This window comes from Chamaea fasciata, unplaced genomic scaffold (genome assembly GCF_029207755.1).
Source record: "Chamaea fasciata isolate MVZ Bird 193981 ecotype frontalis unplaced genomic scaffold, bChaFas1.0.hap1 SCAF_2, whole genome shotgun sequence".
In the NCBI taxonomy this organism is placed as follows: domain Eukaryota; kingdom Metazoa; phylum Chordata; class Aves; order Passeriformes; family Sylviidae; genus Chamaea; species Chamaea fasciata.
The window spans coordinates 110,075,517-110,102,363 of NW_027094087.1; the positions used below are offsets into that span (position 1 = coordinate 110,075,517).

Below are 26,847 nucleotides of genomic sequence, written 5' to 3' on the forward strand. Positions count from 1 at the left end.
CCCTGCACCGGCCACGCTGCCGCCCGCCTGCCTGCATCCCCCTGGCCTGGTGCGGCACGGTGCCGGTAGCGATGCGCGCCCAGGGATGCGGCATTCCCGGTGTTCCTGGCGTTCCCGGTGTTCCTAGTGTTGCCAATGTTCCGGGTGTGCCCGGCGTCCCCTGTGTTCCCGGAGTTCCCGATGCTCCTGGTGTTCCCGGCGGTCCCGAGCATCCCCCGCCCCGTCGGGCCGCACGAGTATCTTGGAGGGCGCGGTCATTCACGGCCCCGCCCCTAGCAGCGTCCATTGGTGGAAGGGCCGTGTGGCCACGCCCAGAGGCGGGGCCGGGGCGGGCGGGACGGCGCCGTCCGAGCGCGGGGCAGGGACGGAGCCGCGGCCGCCGCCGGAGCCGACACGGGGACAGCGGGTCAGCGGGGACAGCGGAGTCAGCGCCATGGCCGAGAAATACGACGTGGTGGTGATCGGGGGCGGCATCTCAGGTGGGTCAGGGCAGGAACAGGCGCGGCCCCCGCGCTCCCGCCGGCCTCTCCCGGGGCATCCCGCCGGGAGCGCTCCCGGAGCGGGGCCGGGCGGTGGCGCGGGGGTGGCGATGGACGAGCGCGGAGCCAGAGCCCCGGCGGCTCCGGGTGCGCTCGGGGACGGAGAATAGAAATGATCCCTGTCCCTGTGTTAGGGACAAATCGCTGCTCCGTGCCTTGGTTTGTCCTCGGTGCTCGTCGGGAGGGCGGCTGAAGGAACAGCGGCTTGGCAGTGCGCACAGGTGCGGGATAAGGCAGGATACGGGATACAGGCTGCGACTGGTGCGTCCCCCCAAAGACGATGTTTGGACGTGGTCTTTTTGGGTTGCCCATGCAGCGGTGGCAGTTGTTTGGGAAAATGCCGCAGAATAAACATCTGGGAGTATCTCTAGGTCAGGTTTTGTTGCTGGGAGAAGAGCTGTTCTAGAGGCAGCCCGATTCCCCAGGTGCCACGGGCTCCTCACACTACACCAGGCAACAACTTCCCAGAATACTCTTCAGATCTACTTTGCACCAGCAATTGCATCATGGCCCCTCATCCGTATGCTTTAAAAACCCCGTTATTTTTTTTTTGATTATGTTACCAACAATGAGAATGTTGCTGTGTTGGAGAAAATTAGTGTTTAGGTTGTCCCTCAGGTCAATTTTGCGTTGGCAGCTTTGGCCAGGTCTCAGTTTTCAGGCAGCTCTTATTTCACAAATGATTCAGAAAAGGTGAGTTTTGTGACTGTGTGACTTCAGTGATATTACAGCCATTACTGGTGTTGGTAAAGTTAGGTTTTATTGCTAATGAGAAGGAATCAGAAGCTTTCCTTTGGTGTTATCTGCAGTTGAATTAACGTGCAAAACAGCAAATGGTTCACATAATGACATTATTTCATTTACTAAAAGAACAGTAATTGTTTAAATAATTATTTGTGAATATGTCAATATGCAAATAATCTATAGCATCACAAAACAGAAAGGAAGAGTGTGGACCTAGATTTCCTTGCTTTTAATTTTTACCAGATGTCTGGTAATTTTCCTGCTAGCATGAGACATTTGGTCTTCATCCTTAGGGTTCCTGTAATGCACGCAGTGTCCTTAGGGAATTACCACCCATCCTGTGTGCTACTGATGGCAACATCCTCTTAATATGGCTTTTAGAGCTCTGAGAAGCTCTTGTTCCCTTCAGGGTGCCTCGTTCCTTCAGGTCCCCAACCTGTTGCAGTGTTTCAGAAAATGCTTTGAGCATTTCTATGTGGCTTCTCACTTCACTAGTACAAAAATGCCAAGTTACTTTGTAGCACCTACACTTTGGACCAAAACCCGATGTGGGGATTGGAATGGAGCCAAGGAGAAAATTTCATGGTGCTCACAGCCCCTGAAAATTTGTCAGTGGCATGAGGAAGACAAATAAACGTGTCACAGCAGTCCTGGGGTGCAGGAACGTTTTTCATGCCAATGGAAACCCCATGCCAGGGGCACAGAAATTGGTGTTTGCCTGATATGAATTAGAACAGGCATCGTTTTAAGAAAACAGCCATTGAAAAATAGACAATAAATGCCTTATTTAATAATTAGTCCATCTTTACTCTACACTGCTATTCATAGCTGGGGATTAAACTCTGATCAGCCTCTGGTCTCTTTTGCTTTTCTCACAGCTTCTCTGTCACTACCATTCCTGTACCAATATGCCTACACCTCAGTTGTGCAAGAGGTTAGACACTGCTGCTTTCTGGTCTTAAAAAAACCCAAAAAACCCCCAGAAAAAACAGAAGTAATCTGTATCTAGAGCTCTGCTTCTGGTGGAATACATAGTAAATCATATTCCAGTATGGACAGTATTTCCCTTCAACATCTCTCTGACTCCAGTCTTGCCTTGCTGTTTGCATCTCTGAAATTGAATTTGCAGTTGACTCATCTGGTGAGATTTCTGTCTCCGCTCCTTCTGCTATATTTATAAATACTCACTACCTGGTGCTTGCAGGAAATGATAGGAAACTCTGGGATAAACTCGTTCTTTGCTAGAAATACATGAAATCTGTAGGAAGCATAAGCAAGGTGCTTGCTTTAGTAAGTGTGGACATCCCAGCAGTGATGCTGTGGCTTTTAAAAGTATTTGTCCAGTATTTGTGAAATGAAGCTCAAATCCTGACAGGCAGCTCTGGAGTTGTCTATTCCTCAAAGCAAAGCATGGTCCTGAGAGGCCATTCCTGAACGATGCCTAACATGTTCTACTCCTCCATGCTTCTGGCCTCTGCATGCACACCACAGTGTGGTCATTCCAGGGACACAGAATCCACTCTGTGGGGAGCTGCAGTCTAGGGGTGCAGGGAGCTTCTGCAAAGAGTGCTTTTGAAAGGAAAAGCTTTTGGAAGAAATCTCTGCTTGGGTGGCAGATTTTCCTGCTGAGATTTGAGATTTGAGATTTTCCTGCTGTACACCATGGAATCCCACTCAAGGGCTGCATCAGCAAGTGCCTTTGGACCCGTACAGAGAGGGAGCTGCAGAGGCTGGGATAAATTCCTCTTTCTACTTCAACATTTTGTATGTTAAAAATGTGGATTGTGGCTAGTAAAAGCCCCAGGCACACCTTTGTGTCATTCTTAATAGATAATGTCCCCTGTAATACAGTTAATATTAATTACAGCATTTTATACCCAAGCATATTAAATAAACTGGTGCCTGAAGTTAAAGACTTTCCCCATACCCACAGGGAGCTTTTTTTTATATGGCTTGAATATTGCTCCCATTTTCTATTTATAGCATTTTCTACTGAACTGAAGAGTGTTGTTTTGGATTGATTTTGACTTGATTGATTTTACTTGATTTTGTGCTTGTTGAAACCCAGCAAGCTGATGGCACAAAATGTTGTAAGGAGGTCCTGGATGCTCAGTCACTGCTCAGACACTGTTCATTAGCGACTGGACGGCATTAAGTGCTCAGAGAGTTTTGACAGAAACCTCAGCTATTTCAGCTAGTCAGATCTGCAAAATGACTGCTGTGACCTGTAATTTCACAAAACTTTGTAACTGACCTTATTGGGGTGTATTTCCACATGGATAACAAAATGTGCTATGTTGACTCCAAGGTTACCTCCCTGCCAAATTTCAAGTTGCTGCTGCAACTTCCAAAATAGGAATTAAAAAAAGGCATGGTTTTTCAAAATCAAAGAATGTGTTTTCCTTAGACATTTAGAAATAGACCAAGATTTTGACCAAGATTTTCCGGCAGAAAAGAATCACCAAAAACCACACCCTGAAAAGCACGGTCTGGAAATTCAAGCTTAAATAGTTCCAAATTTGAGACAAAAAAAAAAAAAGAAGAAAAAAAAAAAAGTAAGCAAAATACTTTAACTTTTTTTCATGGGAGTATATTCATGTGCCAGCCTCACCTCGTGTGCAAGCCAAGTTTATCAGAAGATTGCATTGAGAATTAATAATGTTTGTCTACATAATGCAAACCAGAGAGGCAACAGATATGGAGAAGTACATCCAGAAGCAGAGAAGTCCAAAAAATCTTGTATGCAAATATCTTTTGGAAGAAATTTCAGCACATTTTGATACCAGTACAAAACACAAGAGAAAAACAGGCGTAATTGAATCTTACACTGAAGCGTATAATTCGCTGACATGGGTAGTTCTTATTTATTCTTATTTATAACAGAAAAAATGTTTGTTCTTATCTAGAAACAAGGAGATTGCATAGTTCTACAAAATCAGAGCTGAGATTTCCCAGCCATGTGCAGGAAACAGCACTGTTTTCTGCTGCACTTACAGAGGGGTCCAAGGGCCACAAATTGTAGGAAAAAACTGGGATGTAAAAATAGTAGTGATTAGTCTTTACATAGAAATAAAACATATGATATATTAGTGAGACTTTTTTTTTTGTTTTTCTCTCTGTGGAAAAGCACTCTGTGTTGGCATCCCCAGCTCCACAGTGTGTGATCGACAGCCTTACCCCTCGAGCTACCTACGCCTTGGCTTTGGGCTCGGAGTGAAAGACTGAATAATGAGGAAATGCAGATTTTCCTTGCTCGCCATCCTGGCAGCACAACTTCTGTTGTGCACTGCCCTGTTTGTTTTGACAGCTCGCCAAGCTGCTGGTGGGTGGTGGTGTCAGATAAACTGTCAAACACACAGTTGTTGGTGTGAGATAGAATCAGTTCGACCTGTGTAAATCTGGAGTAGTTTTCAATAGATTTTTTTTCCCCTAGTGTTACTTCTGTATTTACCTGGGGTTTGACCTATAGAAATGTAATATTTACATTCACCAAATGTATTCTCTGCTTATCGCTTTGCATTTGCCCTGTGCTGGGTTCCATCTACCCTGTTCCTTCCTTCCTTCTTTCTGGATCCAACCAGAAAACTGATAATCAGTGATGATGTTGTCGTTTACCACCAGAGATTCCTAAAGACCATTTTTGGGGATGCAGAAATAAATAACGTTTCACAGAGCTCTGAATTCCCAATGTACTCCTAGCAAGCTGACTGTTATAATGACAAAAATTTACGGCAGGAGCAAAACTCCCAAAATCCCATACAAAGTGTAGTGGATGCTTCATACAATAATTGCAAATAAGCAGAAGTACCAATTTCCATTTGCCTTCTTCTTCATAATGTGTTCTGCTGTTTTGCTGCTGAAATCTTATGAGTTTTATTTTCCCCAACAAGCGGAAGAAATAGCCAAGTAGTTAAGACAGATCCCTTAAAAAACCCTAACATAAAAAAAAAAAACAGGCATGGGACAGGCATTATGTCTTTTCTGGGAATACCAGCACTGATGTTATTGGCATTTGTGGTGATGACATTGATCATAATTTAGCAGCAACATTTTTTCACTTACTTTTTTAGTTGAAGGTCACCATTTAGGTAACAGGCATTTATTCTGCACGACACCGACTAAAAAAAATTGTCAATAGTCATAAAATGTGTGTAATTACCTTGGTTGTGTCCATTACTAGGTGGTATCAAACTGTCATCATTTTAACTGTTCATTTTAATATGTAACGAGAGGAAAGATGCCTCATGTCCAGCCCTGTGCTTATACTCATTAACTTTTTGTTTTGCCTTTGTTTTGAGGGAGGGCATTACTTGGGGAAAGGAATGTTTACTGCAAGAAACTGTGGACATGAAAATCCCAGTGGGTGTAGGCAGAGGAGTGGATTCACCCTTGCAATAGAATTCCCTCTTCCTGCCCACTGTATTTCTGTTAGCATTGTCCATGAGAAGCTGTCTTTGTGCCCTACAGAACAAGGCTTGCATCTGTAGAAAGCTTTTAGACAGTGATGCCATTGAGACCAGTAAGTGGCTTGGTCTCATTTGAACAATGTACTTCGTAGTAGAAAATATTTATTCTCTTTTGGTTAAGATCTTTGCTGAATCAAGTGGATTTTTTCCCCTAGAAGGGAAAAAATACTGATGAGAAAGAAATTAAATACATTTACCCGAAAATGACAAAATACATAAACTTAATCTCTCCCGTACCAAGTATTCTACAAGAAGGAATGTGAAAGAAAGTGTGGCAAGATAAAACATGGTTTTTGACAAGCAGAAAATTAGTGATGTTATGGTATTAGGCAACATTGAAGTAGAAATAAATGTAGACTTGTGATCCACACTGTGCATTCTCACTGTTTTGGGGGGATTTAAGATGCTGTTACTGAATTAATAGCATTGGTGGGTTGGTTTCTTTGGGGGGTTTTTTGGTTTTATTTCTGTTTGTTTGTTTGTTTGGGGTTTTTTTAATGTATTTTCAGTGGCAATTTAAAATCTTCAAATCCTTAGTCAGTGAAAGGAAACAGTTCTTTCAGTCTCAGCTTTCTGTGTGTTGTTGCCCATTAGTGTCTTCTCTGGTCAATCTCATGCAACTGAGCACATTTTAACTGTATTTTAAAGCTTAAATAAATGGTGTGATGTACACAAAAATTCCAGTGGAAGGGTAATCAGGGTTGCAGGAGAAGAATAAAGAGGTGAGGAAGGGACAGTTTACCCTATGATCATGGCAGAAATGTTTTGCATCTCTCGTTGACAGTTTCATTTTTACTTGCCAAAGGGATTTCTAGCTGGAAAAATGAGAGCTGATTTTAAGGTGGTCATTGCCAGGTTTAATTACTCAATAGTGTTTAGAAGTTGTTAGGTTTTCTATCAATGAAACAGTAAAAATAGTCACAGCATTAGAATGCCATTACATTGGAACTTTAATAGTGATATATTGCCAATTCTCTTATTTTCTGATTTTGGAAAAATGAGAAAAAAAATCTTAAAATTATTTCCCCACTCAAGATCAGAAAAATGTAGGGATTTTACAGGAAGATTTTCTCCCATTTCCTCAATTAAAGCTTGCTAGAACACTACAGTAATGAGTTAATCATTTTCTCACAATGTGGCTATCCCATGCCATGTACAGTAGGGTGTATTAATAAGGATTTCATGAAGAAATGTTCTGGATTTACAGAGCCTAGATTTTGAAAAGTAGAATAATTTTCTACACCGTTAGTATACAATCACTAGGACATTTCCAATAAAGTAACTTTTTTCAGGCTCTCACTGTTTGTGCTGTAGTACTCGTCTCTGCACATATGCCCTATATCAACCCCAATATTGAGGCACCTTGGAATTATCCTCATAAATTTTCTCTTATAAACACTTCCCTAGGAAACAGGGAACCATTTTCCACATTACAGGACTCCTCTGGAATCAAGATCAAGTCTCTTTAAGTCGCAGTGTTGTTTGCTACCTGTGGAGTTGAACTTTTCTTTCCTATGAGGTAGAGGTAGAAATGGGCTTTGTTGTATTACAAAATTCAGTATTGTTCAGTGTCCTTATGTTTCAGTCATGGCGTGTGTCTTGTAGTCTGCAGGTTGGCATCAATTCATCTAAGTGTGGTTTTGTTTGTTTGTTTGTTTTCTACGATATATCCAGTGTTTTGATGCACTTCAAAGGGCTTTGCTTGTGGTAGGATTATTACGATTTTCTGGCATGAAAGCAGCCACACTATGATCTGTAGCAGCAGCAATTCTGAGTCCTTAATAGCTCTGCAAAATCAATAGGAGCCGAGCTTTTCCTGCATGGCATCTTCAGAGGAGGGGTGCTGCTTGGGAGATTTCCATAGAAACCCTTGTGGAGGATGTCTCGCCTTGTTTGTTCTCATTTAACAATAAGTGAATTTCCACAGCCAGACACTGCAGATGAGGCTTGGGTTTGGCAGGCTCCTTCCATCCTGCTGAGGCAAGAAGTGTATTTCTAATTCATGGAATTAGGGGGATATCTGGAAGGAGTTTGTCCAGTGATTTGGGGCTGTTTCCAGCTTTATCTCAAGGCTGCACTGGGAGGAGGTGGAGGCAACAGGCTCAGCTGTGCCAGGAGTCTCTGCACCACAGTCACACCGACAGACTCTGGAGTGTTTCCATTGCCTGCTCTGAGCACTGAGCCCAGGGCTTCATTTGGCCTGGAATAGCCTGTAAGTAATGGTTTGGGTTGGAAGGGACCTTAAAACCCATCTTGTTCCACCCCCTGCCATGGGCAGGGACACCTTCCACTAGACCAGGTTGCTCAAAGCCCCTTCCAGCCTGGCCTGGAGCACTTCCAGGGATGGGGCATCCACAGCTTCTTCCCTGCTCCTTGGCAGTTGCTGAAGTTCATGATGTCCTCTGGGATGGAGATGTTGTAGAGGAAGTGAGAGGAGAGCTCCATGCAGCCTGAGGGGAGCTGAGCAGTCAGGGATGAGGCAAGGAGCAGGAAAGGAGAAGGTCTCATTCCTTCCTCTCTCATTCTCACCCCATCAATCAAATGGTCACTCTCTGGTGTCCAGTCCTGTCCAGGATACTGGAACAGCAACAAAAGTCTTGAAAACTCAAGTTATGGAGAAGATGAAAGGTAAATATGCAGTCAGTTTAGAGGTTAATTGTGTATAAAAAGCACAGAGGCTTCATGACCTGTGGGGTGCTTCAGACAAAGCTGTGGAAGCACCTGGACCTGGTACACTTCAGTCTCACCAGGGTGGAGCTAAAGAGGTGGGTCCAACAGATAGAGGCAGACATAGAGGTGCTGTGTGCAGGTTGTTCCTAGTCCTCTGTTTTGAAAGAAAATAGTTTCCATGCTTTGAGCAAACAAATGTGTAGAAGTGATGTCAAATAAACATATTTTATATTGTTTTTACTTGTGAGTCATGCCCTCTCCCAGTTCCCAGTTAAGCCATTGCTGTCTCAATTTATTTCTTGCTGTTTCCCAGTCTATGAAACTTCAAAGCCTTTTTTCTTTTTCTGGACCAGTTTCTCACATGACCCTTGGGTTAACAATAATGAAACCTAACCATCTGTAAATCTGGAGTACGAGTACAGTTTAACAGGCAGACAGGTTAGAGAACCTCAGACACATTACAACACGTTCTTCATCCCTTAGCAGCCCTTCTTTATTTGGATGTATCCCATAATTAAGCTATAATCCAGTAGTGAGTTTAAGTTCCACCTCAATCCAGTGTAACCATTATTCTTCCTAAACAACTGTGGCAGGAATAGAGCTGTTGTATTCAGCATGAAATTATGGGTTTAGGCACCAAAAATTTGCGTTTAATTTTTTTTTTTTCATATAGGTTGGACTTTATTCGGCTTCATGTTCAATTTTTTCAAGGCATGTATATCTACAGTAAACTTTTTTACACAAGGATTACCCACTCATGTCTGAGTGTCCAGTGGTATTTACACAGAATAGAGACTTCAGCCTTTTATTTTATACATGTAGGATATGCGGTATTTTGTGACAGAACCTGCTGTATACTCTGAAATCTCATTTTTCTGCATATTAAAAAATTACGTAGTTGTAAGAAAGTATTGCAGTTTGTGTTTTCAACATCATAGATTTTTGTCTTCTACATTTGTGTTGGGGAGGAGGAGAAGCCATCACTCAATGCATTAAAGAATTAGATAGAAAGAAATTGTTTCCAGAGTTTCATGGAGGAAAAAAATGATCACTGAAATAAATTAGATCAATTTATAAGATATCCACTCCACTGAAAAATGGCTTGCAATTAAAAAAATAGAATATTAAACAGATGGAAGAATTAAGCATACTTCTGCTCCAGCAGCAATCTGAAGAATATGGTACAAGGGTGTAAAGTTACTTTTAGATCAGTATGAAAATTATATATATATCATTTCTGCCTATATAAGACATTTGAACTTCCTCAGTTCTGGTTTCCAGTGAATGGTGTTCCCCTTTCCAATTACAAGATTTTCTGCATATAAGTTTATGGTCAATTCTGTATTGCCCTTAGAATAAAGGAGTACATTTAACTCTTCCCAAAATAATTCCTCTCCCCTGGTCTTTTCAGACATGCATTCTTTGTAGGCTCACAAACAATTGATTTTAATCACATTTCAAGGTAGTGTAATAAACATGAGTGTAATATTGTTACTCCTGCCTGCAGGGGATCTTGGAAGTTCTGATCAATAGGGCTGCCTTTCGTGTACTTAAGGAAGGGAAACAACTCCAAAGGAACAATGCTTCAGTGCCAGATTGGCCTGCAGGGCAGTGGGATAATCTGATTTCACCAGCTCATGATTGCTTTTTACAATTTCAGCTCGCATCTGTCAGAAGCAAAGAGGTCTCCTGTCCTATTGAATTTTCAGTTGTCTCTAGTGGCTCCATCACAAAGTCCCATAATTAGATGATTTTTGCTGAGACCATAATTCCTTTTATAAAGTGTCTGCATGCAGCCTGTTTGATTGTCATGGTCAAACTCCATTGCTGAGAATGAATCCTGACCGTGAAGCAGGCTTTTCCTTCTGCATGTGAATGAGGACAAGGGACAGCAGAGGAGCAGACCTGATGTGGGTGAGGAGCATTATTGGTGTCACTGTAGCACTGCAAGTCCCCCAAGCTGGCTGCTGCTTTTCCATAGGCTGCACAAATGAAGAGTAAGATATGTGTCTGTCCCTTAATAAATAAAATTTTGCTGTTTTTAAGAGGTCAAAATGCTAACCCAAGGAGGAAACTTCAGTCTGTGAATGCTGTGAATGGTTACACCATGCAACTAAGCAGCAGCCACATGATTTCTGTGGTGAGATACCAGGCAAAGTTCCTAACATCTCTCAGGGATTTTTTGACAACACTATTGAAATGTCTGACCTTGGAGCTTTGGTTCAGTTTTTGACTGTTAATGTGGCTGATTGCTGCCACTTGCTTTAATGCACTTTCTCTTTTTTTATGATAGGTTTGTCAGCTGCCAAATTGCTGTCTGAGGCTGGGGTCAGTGTGGTGGTCCTTGAGGCCCGGGACAGAGTTGGAGGAAGGACATTTACCATCAGGGTAAGTGCTTCACGAGGTGTGGACTCTCACCTGTGCTGGTCTGTGATGTGACAGATGTCACTCCTATTATTTTGACCCAGGGAACTACAATTATTTTGATGCAGGGAACTACAGCTTCAGCTTAATCCCTTAGAAGGTAACAGAGCAACTAATCCAAAAGTCATCAGTCAGCATGTGTTCACCAAGAATTCCTGCTTGGACAACCTGACAGCCTAAGGTGCAGTGACTGACTTAGTAGATGAGGGAAAAATGAATATAGTCTACCTAAGACTTCAGTAATGTCTTGAAAACCATCATCTGGGACCATGAGTACCAGAGCATTTCCCTTCTTTTTCTCATCTCCCTCTGCACACTGTAACAGGCATGATAACTTAGAGCCCTCTAAGAAGCAGCCTGAGCAGGACCAGACATCATTATGGCTCAGACAAGTGTTTTAAAATGTCTTAAAATATCTGAAATAACACTGTTGCTTCTAAAAATGAACTGCATCATGATTGCCATTAGAAAAAAAAATAATGAAAGAAATGAAGAGTCACTTGTGGTGCAGTGTAATGTAATACAGACATTGCCTCTGCTTCCCACCCTGGAACTGAGGGAGATGTAAATTATGTCAGGTGCCATTGCTGGGGAACCAGAGATAAACGGTGTTCCCGCCGAAATCATTGTGTGTCAAACATGGAGCATAAACACCATCCTTCTGTGACACTGAGAATGCCAGGCTTAAAATACACACTATAAACAGTGTTCAAAAGAGTTACTGTCTTGGGACATGAGCCTGCTGGGATAGTGTGCATCCCTGAAACCTGCTTTCTTCCCACTTCCCAAGTGAGTGGGGTGCTGGTCTGAGGGGTGCATTGAGCACCTTTCATGGCAGGCATGGCTGGGGGTCCCTGCCGAGACTGCAGCAGGCTGGAGCCAGGGTATGCAGTGCTGGAAAGGAGATTAATCACCTGGAAAACCGCAGTGCAGTGCTCAGCACCTGCAGGATGGAGTCTAGGCAGGTTTCTAGAGAGAGAAAACAAGCCTTGAGGCTGGAGGTGGTTTCAACTGCAGAAATGTTTTGCAATGACAAGAAAAGTAATGTGAATTTCTTGAACATCTCCATCAGGTGACTCTGCCACCTCCCTGTGCAGCCCACTTTAATGCTTGACAACCTTTTCCATTAACAAATTCCTCCTGAATATCATACACATACATTCTACACACATTCAGTATGGAATAATTCTTTCTGCTTCTAGGTACTTGTATTGAGGAGCTCCCTGCACAGCTTCTGATCCCTGTTTTCTTTCCCACAGAATGATAAAGTGGGTTATGTAGATGTTGGTGGATCATATGTGGGACCTACCCAAAACCGGATTCTCCGACTGGCAAAAGAGCTGGGGGTGGAGACCTACAAAGTGTATGTGAAGGGCCACATGTTCCATCACAAAGGGGTGAGTATTGCATTTCCCTGCTGAGGTACCCAAAGGTAGCACTGAAACTTGGAAATTCCTGACAGTCATCAAAAGGGTTCCATTTAAAACTCACCCTCAGTAATCCAGAAAGCACCTGCTTGAAGTGTTGTTATTCTGTTTTAACTTACTGGGAGTGCGACAAAAGGTTCTCATTTTCTTTTTAAAAGTGTTCAGAAAATGCAGCTGACAGCAGCTAAAAAATCTGGGATGCATTTGGCACATTGTCTTTGAGCATACTCTCTGAAGAAGTTTTGCCTGAAATTCAGGAAATGCTTGGTCTGAAATAAAAGCCAAATTTAAATTTAAAAAATAATAGTATTGATGGATAGTATTGAACGATGATTCTGGACAATTATATTATAGAACTAGCCGGGGAATAGGATAAAATATTTTGCCCACATGACTGGATTCACATATCTCTCTCAGTCCCCTAGAGTGGGATTCATCTCACAAATGGGTGTTTGGAAATTAATCATCTAATCTGAGGCTCTGAGGTTCCCTCTCTAGCTAATGGTGACACACAAGCCCTTCCCAAGAGTCACCAGAAGTTTCACCTCTGAGATGTGGGGCAGCAGGAGTCCAGGTGGCCACTCTTGAGCAAGTCCTGGTGTGGCTAAAGTGAACAGGAATAAAACCTGTCTTCAGAGAAGATTTCCAGCCCTTGTGCCACGTCTTTAGCCAGATCTGTGAATTTTTTGCACAGGTCCGACCCGGAGCCTGGTGCCAAAACCAGTGCAGGTTGAGAGCGGCAGGGAGAAGGACAAAGAAAGGCCTAATTTTTACTGGTGTGAGATGTGACTGTTGGTATCCATAACTCAAAGTATTGTTTTAGTTTGCAAAGACCATCACTTTTATTTTTTAAAAATACTCTTTAGTTTTGGTACTTAACAGACTCTGGCAGAACCAGACTTGAAGCCTGTATGAGTCACAATTGACATACTTGATACAGACAAGCCATCCTATGTGATGGATCCTTAATTGGTTTCATTTCTATTACCTTCCCACTTTTTCCCTAAGAATTGCAGCAACGTGTTCACGCTGCAAAGTTTTACCATCTGGTTTTGCAAGCACTCCTTATTGGGCAGATTGATGCCATGCTCATAAAACAGGCACATCTTAAATAATTTCACAGCCACTCCATAATACTAAAAAAGTTATTTGTCACCCCCTCATGCAAAATTGATGTAATTCCACAGCAAGAGGGATGGGCTGGTTTGTACCAGCAGAATGTTTGTCCCACTCTAATTTAAGCTCAGGCATGAATCTCTCAGCATCCTAAAAGGCACTTATCTTCTTCATGTTAAATAAAAGGCTCTAATGGGTTACATTACTTTGAGCCCTTAATCCATTTTGACGCCAAAGCTGCAGCTTTTTGTTGTCCCACATTGCATTATGCACGTCCCTGCTAATGACCATGTAATTTTGTACGTTTTCTTTGAAATGAAAGCATATTTCTAAGCAGGAGGCAGCATTCTGAGCTATTCAGATGGATCACAGGCTGTGGATCAATTTTGGATTTGTCATCATGGTCCTGCTGAGATGATCAGGGTCCCAAGGGAGCTGTAGTTGTTGGACCAGGGTGACAACAAAGGGGCTTTAAGGTCTCCCAGATTTAAGCACTGGATGAATAAAAATGATGCTTTTCTTCTGTAGGTCTCATTTCTCCCACATCCTCTTCCCATGAATTCTAGCCCTTTTCTTCCGTTTCCCTTTTCTCAAGTTTTTCACAGCTTTTTCTCCTTTCTTTTGCCTTGAGACACTGTGTAGTCACCCTGCCCTTTGATTTAGGGATGTGTGGTTGAACCCTGTCTCATATCCCACTTCTAGAAGAAACTTATTCAACTCCATCTGTGCAGTCCTGGCTGTTGGCTGGGCTGGTCAGTGCCCAGGGCTCTTTACCTGCCTCTCTTTTACCTGCCTGCTGCACACCAGGCTGGGTGGGGAGGTGCAGGGAGGGGTTTGTGCTCTCCCAGCTGTAGCTGCACCCCTCATGTTCATTAACGATGCTCCAGGAACACAAGCACCTGTGGTGTTTCCTAGATGGCAGAAAGCGTTAGCAAAGAGATTATTTGATATTAAAGGATCATATCCACCAGAAATTAAATATTAATCTGGAAGATGGATGTTTTCAGCTTCTTGGGCTGATACGCTATCAGCCATGGGCCATCCACAGCCCTTCAGGTTTGAAAGTTCTGATTAAATCGTCTCCCCTTGTGTCTCAGCTGTTGTTTCTGTCATCTGGTGGCTGTCCAGGAGTGTGTAGCCAGGGCCAGACAGGAAGGTCTCCTCCCAAGAGCTTTCTCCAAAGTCTGCAATGCTGTGTGGTTTTGTCAGAGGGGAGAGGAAGTGTTTTGAGCAATGACTAAGCACAGCTGTAGATGTGTTTGTGACATCTGTATGTAATCTCCAGCACCCTTGGATTAAGAGATTTTTGGTCTTTTCTCTACTCTAACAATCAGTTCAGCTTGGCTTTTTCTGAAGATTTCCAGGATACTGCTTTGATTGAGCTGGGAGAAAGTGGGAAAATGGTTTATCTGAGCAGTGGGAGCAGCCAAGAGAAAGTGAAAATCCCCAGAGGGATTTAATGAGCTTCTTTTCTCTGACAGGAATTTTTCCCATATGTGTGTGGAAAAATTCCATGTACTGCAAGCTTTAATAAGCAAGTTTCTTCATTGGTGTAGGTTTCCTTTGTAGTTACAGTTTCTTTGAAAATCCAAATATGTAACTATAGTTTATCTTTTTTAAAAATCTTTTTATTTGTTTTCTTTCCCGTCAGTCAGCATGGTAACATGAACTCCTTTAATGTCAATCAGGAATTTTTTTGGTATCCTGTCCTTGCAAATCTGTAACTTAAAACTTTCAGTGTTTGTTATGAGCCCTCTTTCCAGCTAAATTTCTCTATGGCTACTGTCGCATAATTCAGCAAGAATGCTTTTGGGCTGAGAAGGGGAGGATGTGCTGGAGTTCTCCCTTCCCTGAGCTGGCAGACAGCTTTTTGTTTTAACAGAGATCCTTGAAGCTCTGTGCTGTTTTCATCTTTTTAGTAGAAGATCCTAGAAAGTAAAGGCATTGGGCCTTGGTGTGGTATTAACCTTCTCCAATATCTGGCAGCAGCACACAGCTCCAGGATATATAATATTACTTAATAAGGAATTACGATTTTCAGAGGGAGGGAACACTTGATAAAATGTGAGAATTTCTATACAGTGCTTCAGATTATCCATCTGTTCCTTTCTTTCCTTCATTCTGCCTTTGGATTAAGAGCTCAGGGTGCAGCACATCCCCACAAACTTGTTCATACACAGGGATGAGACAGTCCCAGGCACAGCACTGCTCGCAGGGCTAGCCCTGCTGGAGGTGGGGATCAGGGAAGGATTCTCACCTGGGGGAGCTGCTGCTCTGTGCTGTGCACAGCCCCAGGCAATAACAACCCCTGCTCTGGGGCATGGGGGATGCTCCTCCTGTGCCTCCTGGTGTGTGCCCTGTCCCTGGCACAGCAGCCAGGAGACGGACCTGCCTTGCTCAAGTCTGGCAAAATTGTCTGTTGCTCTGGCACAGTTTGAAACTTGGGATGGTGTCAGAGTTTGGGGTTTATTCCTGGAGTTCTGGTTCCAGACTCCAGCATAGCCCTGGGCAGGGAAGGGACCTTGCAGAGCTCATCTCTCGCTGCCTTGTCTCTAACCAGTGAGGGATGGTGCTTGAGGATCTTGTTTTCTTTGGATTGGTGGGGGGTAACTAATCCAAGCAGGCAGCAGGACTCAGATCTGAGGTCTGCAGGAAGCCACTTGACACACCAGGAAATGAAAAAAAAGAGTTGGGTAAACTCTGTGGGTCAGTCAGGCAGCCATGTGTTAGTTAGCACGGGAACTAAGCCAGTAGGTTATTTGCCTTTCAGTTAAGAAAACAGTAGTTCTGAAAATAATACATCCAGAACACTATAAACTTGTTTAAAAATGGAATATTGCAAGACCTGCCCTGTTTGCAGTGTGCTCCTCTGTGAAACTTGCAGCCAGAGCTCTTTTGCCTAGCAGGGAGACAATATTAAAACCAAATAACTAACTTACCAACCCCAGCTCACTCGGGCTGGATTTCCTAGCTGCTGTGGGGATACTTGTGCCAGACAGAAAGTTGGAGAAATGATGTGTGTAAGGCTGTTGGGCTTGTGCTGCCTGATGGGAAATAGGAATTTCTTTCCTGGAATTTGCTAGAGCTGGCCTTCCTCTGATGCCATCTCTGATAGGTGCAGCCCTGCCACACAGGGGTCACTGTCTGTGAGCTATTTCAGCCTCTGAATCCAGTCTTAGCTTCTTCCAGCTCTGTTAGCACTGTTGTATTTTTCCAGCTTTTCCTGCCACTGGGCTCCAGTCTTACTGAAGCTACAGGATTTTTGCATGCAGAAGAGAGCAACAAGTAACACAATTTTAAACTCTTTTAATTATCAGTTGGCATTTTGTATTTCTCAGGGGATAAGGTATGTATTCCCACTGATCTCCCTGGGCTATGCCATTGGCCAAAGATGTTTTTAAGCTAAGTGAGCTAAGGATAGGAGAGCTGTTCGCATATTACATCACTCTGTACAAGCACAGTCACTTTTCAGAAAGACTTTTGAAAAGAGATTTTCACCAAACAGTGAAAAACCGGGAACATCTTGCTGCTACTCCTGATTGGACACAGGCTTATCTTTTCCCTTTGTCCCCTTGAAGTATCAACAGGACGGAATGGCAGTAGTAACTTCTCCTCACCCTGACTTGGGTGGCCTGGCAGCACTGCACCTCATCTCTGCTGAAGGGCAGAGTTATTTGTGTTAAAGCATGTCCAGGAAGGAATGTGGATGGCACCTGTGTTCCCAGAATAAAAAGACTAGCAATAAATGACATTTGAGAAGCAGTGTTTGATGATCTTTTAGAAAAGCAAAATGTTGTGCAATAAGAATAAAGTGATTAGTAGTATGTTACTGCTTGGTATCAGTATTTCCTAGTTTGATACAGCTTTATCAGTTTATGACAGTAAAAGCTGTAGGATGCAGTATATCCCTTTGCATGCACTGTTTGACCCCTCTTTTCTGTGGCTGAACACAGTGCTGCAGCCTGGCAGTGAGAAACTGTCTTCAAGGGAAAGGAAGAGCTGGTGTTGTTTGGAGGATTCCCTGCTGGGAGTTCACAGGAGCATTTACTCTGCTCTTGCCATGGCAGAAATGTTTTGTGTGCATGTGTGCACCTGGAGGAGGCTGGAGCAGCATCCCCCCTGCCACCCTCCTTCAGTGTAAGTCTGAAAAAGAACAAAATAAAGGATCAAAGAGAGAGAAAAGTATGTAGTACACAAGAGTGAGATTACATACCCAGAAATCCAGAGGCAACCAACCACCTCCTGGTGACTTGAATGCACAACATTTGTTGGGAAAAACAGAAACAAACAAACAAAAACCCCCTAAAACATTACACTTGCGGATCTCAGGGTGAACTAAGTGCTGAGATCACAACCTTGGGCTTTGCTTGGTCCAGAGCAGAAATTGTTGAATCTGGATGGAACAGGAGAGTGGCTTTGGTGCTGCCCTCACTGAAGATGGTGAGGAGGAACAGCACAGAGTGACCTGATGGGCTCCAGAGCTGGGGCACTGCTGGAGCCCTGCTCATAGGAGAGAGCACCAGGCAGTGCCAGCCAAGCCTTGCTGTGGTCCTCTACACATTTGCCTCCCCTACTGTGCCTGTCCTGGGGCTGACAAAAGTTCACCAAAATGTGGGAATTTCAGTATTTTACTGCTTTTGCCAAGTCTGAAAGCTCACTATGATCTCTGAGTTTCGTCTTTGACCCTTTATCTTTGTTACGACCTTTGCAGAGGAAAATGTTCTGCAGAATATCAGAAACCCATATGCATTTACACACAAATACACAACTACCAGTGGGGAAGATCAATAAATTCTCTCTCACCAAGTGTGAGGAAGGTGTTTTTGGCTCCTGCTTCCTATCCTCTGTCCCTGGGTCCCCTTTTCCTGCATTTGAAGCACTGCAGCCTCTCTCTTGGTCTGTGACTCCCACCTTGCCAGGCGTGGTGGGCTGGCACAGGGTCCATGGCACTGAAAAGCAGGTTGCAAACTGCTTTAGCACCACACCTGTCATGGTCAGAGTGTTCCCTGCATCCTCACACAAACTTCTGACACACCTGGAAGGGCAGAAAACAGAGGTCTGATGAAAAATTCACCACTGACTTACATGGGGGAAGGTTCAAAGCAATTTAGTTAGAGAAAATGTTACCTCCTCAACCCCTCCTCTTTCAGATTAAAGTTATCACAAAGAAGCAGCTGCTGGTAGATTGTTTTTCTTATCATGACATCGCAGGTTTATCTGTAACAGTCAGTTCTAGATAATAACAGTTTCAGCCACTGCTACAGCTCTGTAACACACACATTGTAAGTACTGACACCATTTTTGCAAGTGTACAGTTTTTTTCTTCCTGCAGCCAAAAACTTCCTGTTCAGACTTTTTTATAGGTTAGGTTAGGTTTCTTCCAACATAAAGAGGTATGTTTCCTTTAAAGTGAGGTGTACCATAAACGTGCTTAAATAGTTTAAAATTCATTCAACTTTAGACCCACACAAATTTCAGGATGCACATTGCAGCAGCAGGCAAATAGTAGATTCATTTAAATGTAATAATGAAGGATGCTTAGGAACAAGGAATGTTACCTCTTTGGCCATGGCTTGAGTATCCTTAGCCCAGGCTTTGACAACTTGCTCAGAACAAATGTAACCCTTCCCACCCCTTCAGAATAGTAAATATAAGAAGGTGTTATTGGCCTTTTTAATGTCAGTCCAGCTGTTTATATCCCTCCTGCTTAGCAACATGTATTCCATTGCTTGCATGCAGGTGCAGGAAAAAAAAAAGAATAAAAACCAAAAACCCAGCCAGGTCTTTTGGGGCAAAAGGCCAAACACGTGATGACTCTGAGGATTTTGTGTTCTTGAGTAATGAAGATCTGCTCTGTTATATTTCAGTTGCTGGTGTTTTTATGTGCATTTCAGGGAAAGTCACGGAATTTCATGGGAATTTGCCCTGCGACATGCAATCCCTTGGTTTATCTGGATTACAATAACTTCTGGAGAACCATGGACAAGATGGGAAAAGAGGTAGGCTGTGAAAAGTCAGTGTTTCCTACAATGCTCATGTCACCGTGAATAAATCAGGTTTGTTTTTGTTTTGTTTCTGGGAGGGTTTTTTATTGCTTCTTTAATATTAAAAATAACCCTCAACAACAAAACAAATCAGAAAGGATGCATCCATTGGAAAGATTTTTGTTTTGCCCAGAAGTTGTCAGAAATAATAGGTTTTCCTCCCTGAGAAGGGGGTGGACTAGATGACTTGTAAAGGCCCCTTCCAACCCAAACTATTCTATGATTCTATGAGAGGAGACAAAAAGATCTGGAGGTGTCTAAGATATCTGAAAAAATGAGGTTGAACTCAGTGTAAGTATTTTCTCATGACAGGAAGAAATATTCCATGAGCTGGGAGATTAGGAGGATTTTTTTTTCCTCTTTCCTCATGACAGCATTTTGAGTAAAGAATTTTTTTTTTTTTTTTGGTAGCTGCCTGAGCTGGGCTCCAGTCTGACTTCACAGTAACTTTAATTTTAAACGTCAAAATATAAACAGGACAACTGCAACCCCTGGAGCATTATACTCTCTTTCAAACATTCATCAGCTTCCATATAATCTAGCAACAAACCAAGGGCTTTACTTTCCCAGAATCTTCAAGCATAACTCACTGTACTGCAAATTCCATTGGTTTTACAGAATCAAATTTATGTATTATACTACACTTTTTTTTTTGTCAATAGTACATTTTTTAAATATTTAGGGATATGGTAGTATCCTCCACATCACGTTACTTACATGCTTAAAGAATTATTATTAAGAATTTAACTGCTTAAAGTATTTCAAAAGCATCTAGACATTTTTTCTTACTCTGCAATTAGCAGAGAGACTTAGGGGCTTTTGGATACTCATCTTGGAACTGACCGGAAAAAGAACTTTCCCCTCAACTTCTAGAGGACACCAAGACAATTAAATTTGAATCTCTTCTGGACAGCTAAAAGCCAGATGATCCCAAACATCAGGATATGGTTCACTGGTCAGACAAAAACAGATTTGGTGGTCGTGGTACAATTCATGGCCAAAGATGTGAATGGAAACTATTCCATTTGTTCCAAATTTATATCCATGTGCAGGAAACAAAAATAATTCCTGGCCACTATATCAATTAAGTCTGTGCTACTAACTAGCTATGACCAGGCAATGATGAAATACTGAATCATTTCTTGAATATTTCACCTCTGTCTCCAGATTCCTGTTGATGCACCATGGGATGCTCCACATGCTGAAGAATGGGACAAAATGAGCATGAAAGAGCTGATCGACAAGATTTGCTGGACCAAGTATGTAAATCTTTACCTGGCTTTGAAATTCCAGCTGTGGAATGATGGTGGCTTTTTTGGCAGGTTCTGTGGTACAGCTGAGTACTGACCTGGAGGTATTTGAGATGGGCTTTGGTTGGCTGGCAGGTGGCATCAGAGGTGCTCGGGGAGAGCCTGGGGTTTGCTTCAGCAGGCCCCTGCACAGAGCAGGGATGGTGTGGGCTCTTCCCACCATCCTTTCACTTCAAATCATTGGATCACTGAACTCCAGCCAGCTCTCCTGTGGCTCTTTGCCTTACAGTATAGTTTTCTGTGAGACACTGACATTCAGGCCCTTGAGGAGGATAAAATCTGCCCTTCCAAAATCCAGGGCTGCAATTCTGCTGTTTGCTGTACTCCTCTCAGGATCTTAAACTCCACAGTCCCGTGGCTACTGCAGCCAAGGCTGCCCTTCACCTTTGCATCATCCCACAGGTCCTCCTTGTCTGTGAGTAACAGATCCAACAGGGCATCAACAAGAGTTGGTAGGAAGAGGGCTCAAGGTGGTGTATCATCTATAGAATGACCAATGTGTTTTCTGTGAGGAACTGCATTGTAAAAATAAAAAAAGGAACAATGTTCAGTACATTGAGGTGATGACAGCTGGAAATTCTCTTTCTTTCCTTTCTCTTTTCAATCATTTCTCTTTATAAGGCAAAGAGAAGTTTCTCTTATGAGCACTCATGTCCCTGCTTGCTGTGCCAGCCCCTATGCTGTTCTGTAGCACTCTCCTCCCTCCTATTCAGTGTCTTTTATTTGTGTGACTGTAGTTCTTTTGCCCTTTCGTTCTGACTGCAGTTTAGTGCTGTGCCTGCTGCTTCCTGACCAAAACTTCCCATTTGAAGTCTGTTTTTTGTGCCTTAGGTCTTGCCCCAGTTCCATGGGATATGCTGTACAGCCATTTGGACTTGCTCATGCTCTCTGTGGCATTAGAGTTTTCTTTGCAATTAGTTTTATGAGCCTTTTGCCTGCAAACTTAGTTACTTTCAGCTGCTGTTGCAAGTGCACTGACTGTTCCTCTTCTAGTTTTTACTGCTGCTTTTAGCCATGGAGCTGGTGGAGCATAAGCAGGACTGGGTTTGTAGTGATCCCTCCTTTAACAGACCTCTCTGCTGGGCAGCTTCTACTGCCATTGTTGTCAGTAGAACATCCAGTTTTAATAGATGTGCTCAGCTGAAATGCATTCAAAAACTCATAAAAACCCATTGTAGATCTTTAGGCCAAGCCACATTTTTCTACACACAGTTAAAAAACAGTACTTAAACAGAAGAGCTCTCCACAGCATTTTCTGTATGACTCAGGGCCAAGATTACAAAAGAAGATTATTTGTCCTGTGTCACAGATCAGCATCTACTGATCCTGGAGAGTTTTTTCACATTTCCTAGGCCTGAATCTGCTGCAACTGTTTAATGTCTTGGTGCTCCCAGAATTGTCACAGAGGGTTCTTGTGTGCAGGCTGTTCTCATATCCTGGTAATGAAATAGAGGTGAATGGACTTCATACTTAGAGAAATGAGGTTATAAAAGTTTATAAGTTACATATTTTAGCCCAGATAACTTGCAAAGTTCCTTCCTTTATCAGATGATTATAAATGCATGTTGTTTCATGAAGCTTCATTGAAGTCAAAGTCCTTTTGCCTTCTTTGCAAAATGATCTCAATTTTCTTAGAAATCTGTGACCACAAATGCAAGGGATGTGAATATCCAGATCCTCTGTTCCTGCTGCTGTTTCTCTGTTTATGTTCAGAGGACTTCCTGTGGTAGACATGTGACCCTTTCCTTATTTTTATAGCAATGATTGCCAGTTTTGTTTCTCTGTCTGAGTTATTTGCCAGATTGGGTTCTTGATTTCACAAAAGATCAGTGCAGCAGTGTTACATGACAGGTGGGAATGTCTGGGCTGCTTCAGTCCCTCAGGACCCATCAGACCCTGGAACTGATGTGCCCCATGAGCTCCCCATGAGAAATGCAGAAAAGTTTCACTAAAAGATTACAAAAAAATGTTCTTCTGCTGAGAAAAATATTTATTCTGATGAAAGGAATAGCAGCTGGGAAACTATTTAGCTAAGGTGAAATCAATGGGATTTCAAACTAAATGGGTAAATACTTTGGGAGGGAGGGAGGTACTGGTAGAAACCCATTTAAACAGACTCACTACAGATTGAAAAATAAAACAGATATTAATCATCTTGACTTTTCTGACTTTGGGAAAGCAGCCCTTGTCAAGTATGGCAAATAAAATCCTGAAAGCAGTCAGGAAGTCACATTTTCTCACAGTCTTTTCCTGGTCCTGTGTCTCATGCAGAGCTGTCAAGGACTTCGCCACGGTCTTTGTGAATGTCAACGTCACGTCTGAGCCTCACGAAGTCTCTGCCCTCTGGTTCCTGTGGTATGTGAGGCAGTGTGGGGGCTCATTCAGGATTTTCTCTATCACCAATGGGGGCCAGGTACAAAATGTCTCATTTCCTTCCTCCTCTCTTGAATCCGGAACGAGCAAGTGCAGTGTTGTACCCATCAAAACCCTGCAATTAATGAAAAGATGAGAGCATGTGGCACCAGAGAGAAACATGTTCTCATGGGGTGATACAGCCCTGTCAACTAACCCTGTTTGATGAAAGATTTTATTAGCTAAGATGTGGAATAAATTGGGACTGTTTAAACAATTGAGGGTTTTCTGCATTCACTTCAGCACAGTACTGTTGTTGCAGTTGTGTTGCTTTTTTGCCAATTTATTTTCTATGGGTTACTTAGCACATTTGAGTGTTTAGAAGAGTTCAGTACAAGTGTACTTCAGAGTGAAACGTGGGCGTATTTTTGGTGTTGAAGTCTCTAGTGACAGGGGTTGGAAGTAAATAGCAAAAGGCCCATTCTTCTTGAGGCAGCTCACATGGCAACAGTTTCCATCAACATCTGTCCATGGTGGTAAGAATAGACAACCACATGTCAGGAAGGATGTAAGCAGTGCTGATGCTGTCCTGTGGTAGAAGACAGACCTGACTAAGAGCCTTCCTCCTCAGGAGCCCCTCAGTCATGTTTGCTCTCCCACATTAGCAACTGCTAGGTGTTCCAGCAAGAGTTAAAATAAATCCCAAGATACTCACAGCTAAACGAAATGTGTAGAGAAGGGAAAGCTGCCTGGGAAGAATTCTTCCTTTTCTTTGCAGCTGAATGGGAAAAGCTGTCTTTGTTCCCACCATGCTTCCTTCTTCCCTCACCCCAATCAATTTTAGCTGAGCCAAAGCACTAAGGGTTTCTGGCTTGGTAGCCCTGACAAGTCTTATAAAACCTGCTTGGGCAGCCATTTCAGTGTTTCAGCACGAAACTTTATGGATCCTTTCCACCCTGCCAGTACCAGCATCTCAGAAGTAAAAGTGAGCTGCTTTATCTACCGCTGGTGGCTGCTGGATGAGAGGTTTTAGTGCTTCCTCTGACCCTCTACACGGACATTGCAGGGAAATGTGTGTCACAGATTGTGCTTTTTTCCTGACACCACTGTCTTTGTGTCTTCCCAGGGACAGAGAAAGCTCGTAACCTTGAGACCAGGCCCTTGCTTCTGGGCTGGCACAGTCTTTCACTTTACAGTTGGTTTCATTGTCACATCTGAGGGTTTCGGTAGCACCGTGGTGGTAAAATACTCAACACCTGTTTTGAATGAAGTGATATGTTTATTTTTGCTAGAAAGCCTACATTATATGTGTCTGTTCTCTAAGCTTAAAGAGTCTTTAAGCCAGGTCATTAGGGAAGCCATTGCAAAAGTGGTTTAGTTAGTAATTCTCACTGAGGCTCAGGTTTATGCCCTCACTCTTCTGAAAGTCTAGGTGTCTTTATGCATCCTTAGGGCTTGAATTTTTAGCCTGGAATTTCATGATGGTGAGCAGAAGTCATATTCAATGTCACTGTGATTAATGCTGTTGCTTTTTTGTTTGTATTTCTTTTCTCTTTGTTGTTTTAGGAGAGGAAGTTTAAAGGGGGTTCCGGTCAGATATCAGAGAAAATAATGGAACGCCTCCAAGGCAGAGTTAAACTGGAGAGACCTGTGATCAGTATCGATCAGACAGGTGATAATGTCCTTGTGGAGACTCTAAACCATGAGATATATGAGGTAATTCGATCAGAATAAAAGTAGAGTATGCATTTAGTAGGGGAATACATCTGCTGTAGCTCTTAGCCAGATGTAATCAGGAAGTACCCATTTGTGTGTGTCTATTTCTTGGACTATGCTGACACTCCATGGAACCTGCTTCACGGATTTATTTATGACTGGCTCTCTTCTTGGTGTTCTGCTTCTTGGTTTCAGTCATTACTCTGACTTGTCTGCCTTAACTTTCTATGTCTTTATACATTTTTACATTTCAGTTCTGCATTAAGACCATTTCAAAATAAGGAAAAATAATAACCTTGCTGGTTTTGTCTAAGTTTGTGACTCGCAGCACAAAAAAACTGCAAAAACAAAACAAACAAACAAAAAGACCCCACCAACCCCCCCCACAAAAAAAAAAAACAAACCAAAAATAAACAAAAAAAAGAGAGAGATTTCAAACACCTTTAGTAAGATTTTGCCTCTGTACTGTAGTGCTTGGAAATGCTCCATCAGCACACAATTAGCCACAGTGGCACGCATGGGGCAGCAGCAGCCCCACAAGCCTGAGATCCCTGAGAGCAGCAGAGTTGTGATATAGTGTCACCCTATAGGGTCCTGCACCGCTCCAGTCGGACCCAGGGCCTGTGAGAGGGAAGGAGCATGTTCAGGAAAGCTGGAATCACCATTAGTATTCCTTGTCCTGGAGTAACATCCTGTGAATATGCACAAACGTGATTTTTTTTTAGCATCTTATAATCAGGACAAATGTGGACAAATATTTTCCTGGAGATGATAAAAGGCGGTTTTATCTAGGCCACATGATGTCTCTTGTCCCATTTCCTCACCTGTCTCTAGCCAAGTTTCAACTCTGGTCTCTTTTTCCCACCTCCTTTTTTCTGAAGTGGTGGAATTACTTTTGTCACCTGGAAATCCTGACCTAGCAGGGTGAGGTGTGGGAAAGCTGTTAGCAGCTATTGCGTGTCTTTCAAACATGTCCTGTGGGATGAGCTCGCTGGGAGGCAGTGCCTTGTGCTGACTTTGTTCTGCATTTCAGGCCAAGTACGTGATCAGTGCCATCCCTCCAATCCTGACAACAAAGATTCATTACAAACCAGAGCTGCCACCAAAGAGAAACCAGTTAATTCAGCGTATGCCTATGGGGAGTGTCATAAAATGCATGATGTACTACAGGGAACCCTTCTGGAGGAGGAAGGGTATGTTGGGAAAGCAGAGGACTTGGGAACTCTAAACTGTGCAAATTTTGAAGCTCTGCTGTTGTCTAACAATCAGGAAATCAATCCAAGGGAGGGTTAAATGTGCAAAACCCCAAACATGCAGAAAATTGAAAAGTAAAGCTCCTTAGAAAGCAGAACTCTTTGGGCTTGAGTGTATGCCTTGTCCCAAGGATGAGTCCAGACTCAAACAGGATCCTAAATCAAATTGCAGTTGGCTGAGGTGGGATGACCAAGAGAACAAGCAATGTTTCCCTGGGAAACCTTGCTGAAACCTGCAGAGCACAGAAGCATCAGCTTCCCTGCAGCATCAGCTCCCTTCTCCTCCTGCCAGGGACAGTGAGGTCAGCCAAAGAGAATTTACAGCAGATGACAAGCTGAGCTTAAGGTGTAAGAAAGACCTTTCCCTGATTTTAATCTTCTATTCTGCAGACTTGATATCTCAGAGGACTGGGCAAAGTAGGTTAGCTTTTTGTTTAGCTCAAGATATTTTTTCCATGCTGTGATATCTTGTTTTTCTCAGCTTTAACTGTTACCATTTTCAGAACTATTTGTATGAACAGATTAGTTCCACTTTCTTCCTAACAATATTGAAAGTGGTAAGGATCTTTCTTCATTAAAGTAATACAATTTTTGCATGTTTCAGGACATAAACTGGCCATTGAGATTAGGCAGGAATACAGTCAGGTGTATACATTGTTCTCTCTATGAGATTTTTCACATGTTCATCTGAAACATGTCCTGATGTGATCCTAGATTAGACAGCCCATGCTTCTGCTGCATTACTGTTATGGAGCACCATTCCTAACAATCTTATCACCAGCAAAA

The 26,847-nt window shown here is 42.9% G+C and overlaps 1 protein-coding gene across 1 annotated transcript in view; it reads left to right on the forward strand.

Moving 5' to 3' along the window:
- Positions 1–344: 344 nt before the first annotated feature.
- Positions 345–26,847, forward strand: part of LOC136285631 (amine oxidase [flavin-containing] A-like) — a 36,682-nt gene continuing 10,179 nt past the window's right edge. Inside the window, exons 1-8 of the mRNA XM_066177049.1 lie at positions 345–479; positions 10,713–10,807; positions 12,103–12,240; positions 19,281–19,385; positions 20,598–20,689; positions 23,012–23,153; positions 24,659–24,808; positions 25,842–26,001. Coding sequence (XP_066033146.1) covers positions 434–479; positions 10,713–10,807; positions 12,103–12,240; positions 19,281–19,385; positions 20,598–20,689; positions 23,012–23,153; positions 24,659–24,808; positions 25,842–26,001 — 928 coding nt within the window. The 5' untranslated portion in view covers positions 345–433. The remainder of the gene's footprint in view (positions 480–10,712; positions 10,808–12,102; positions 12,241–19,280; positions 19,386–20,597; positions 20,690–23,011; positions 23,154–24,658; positions 24,809–25,841; positions 26,002–26,847) is intronic.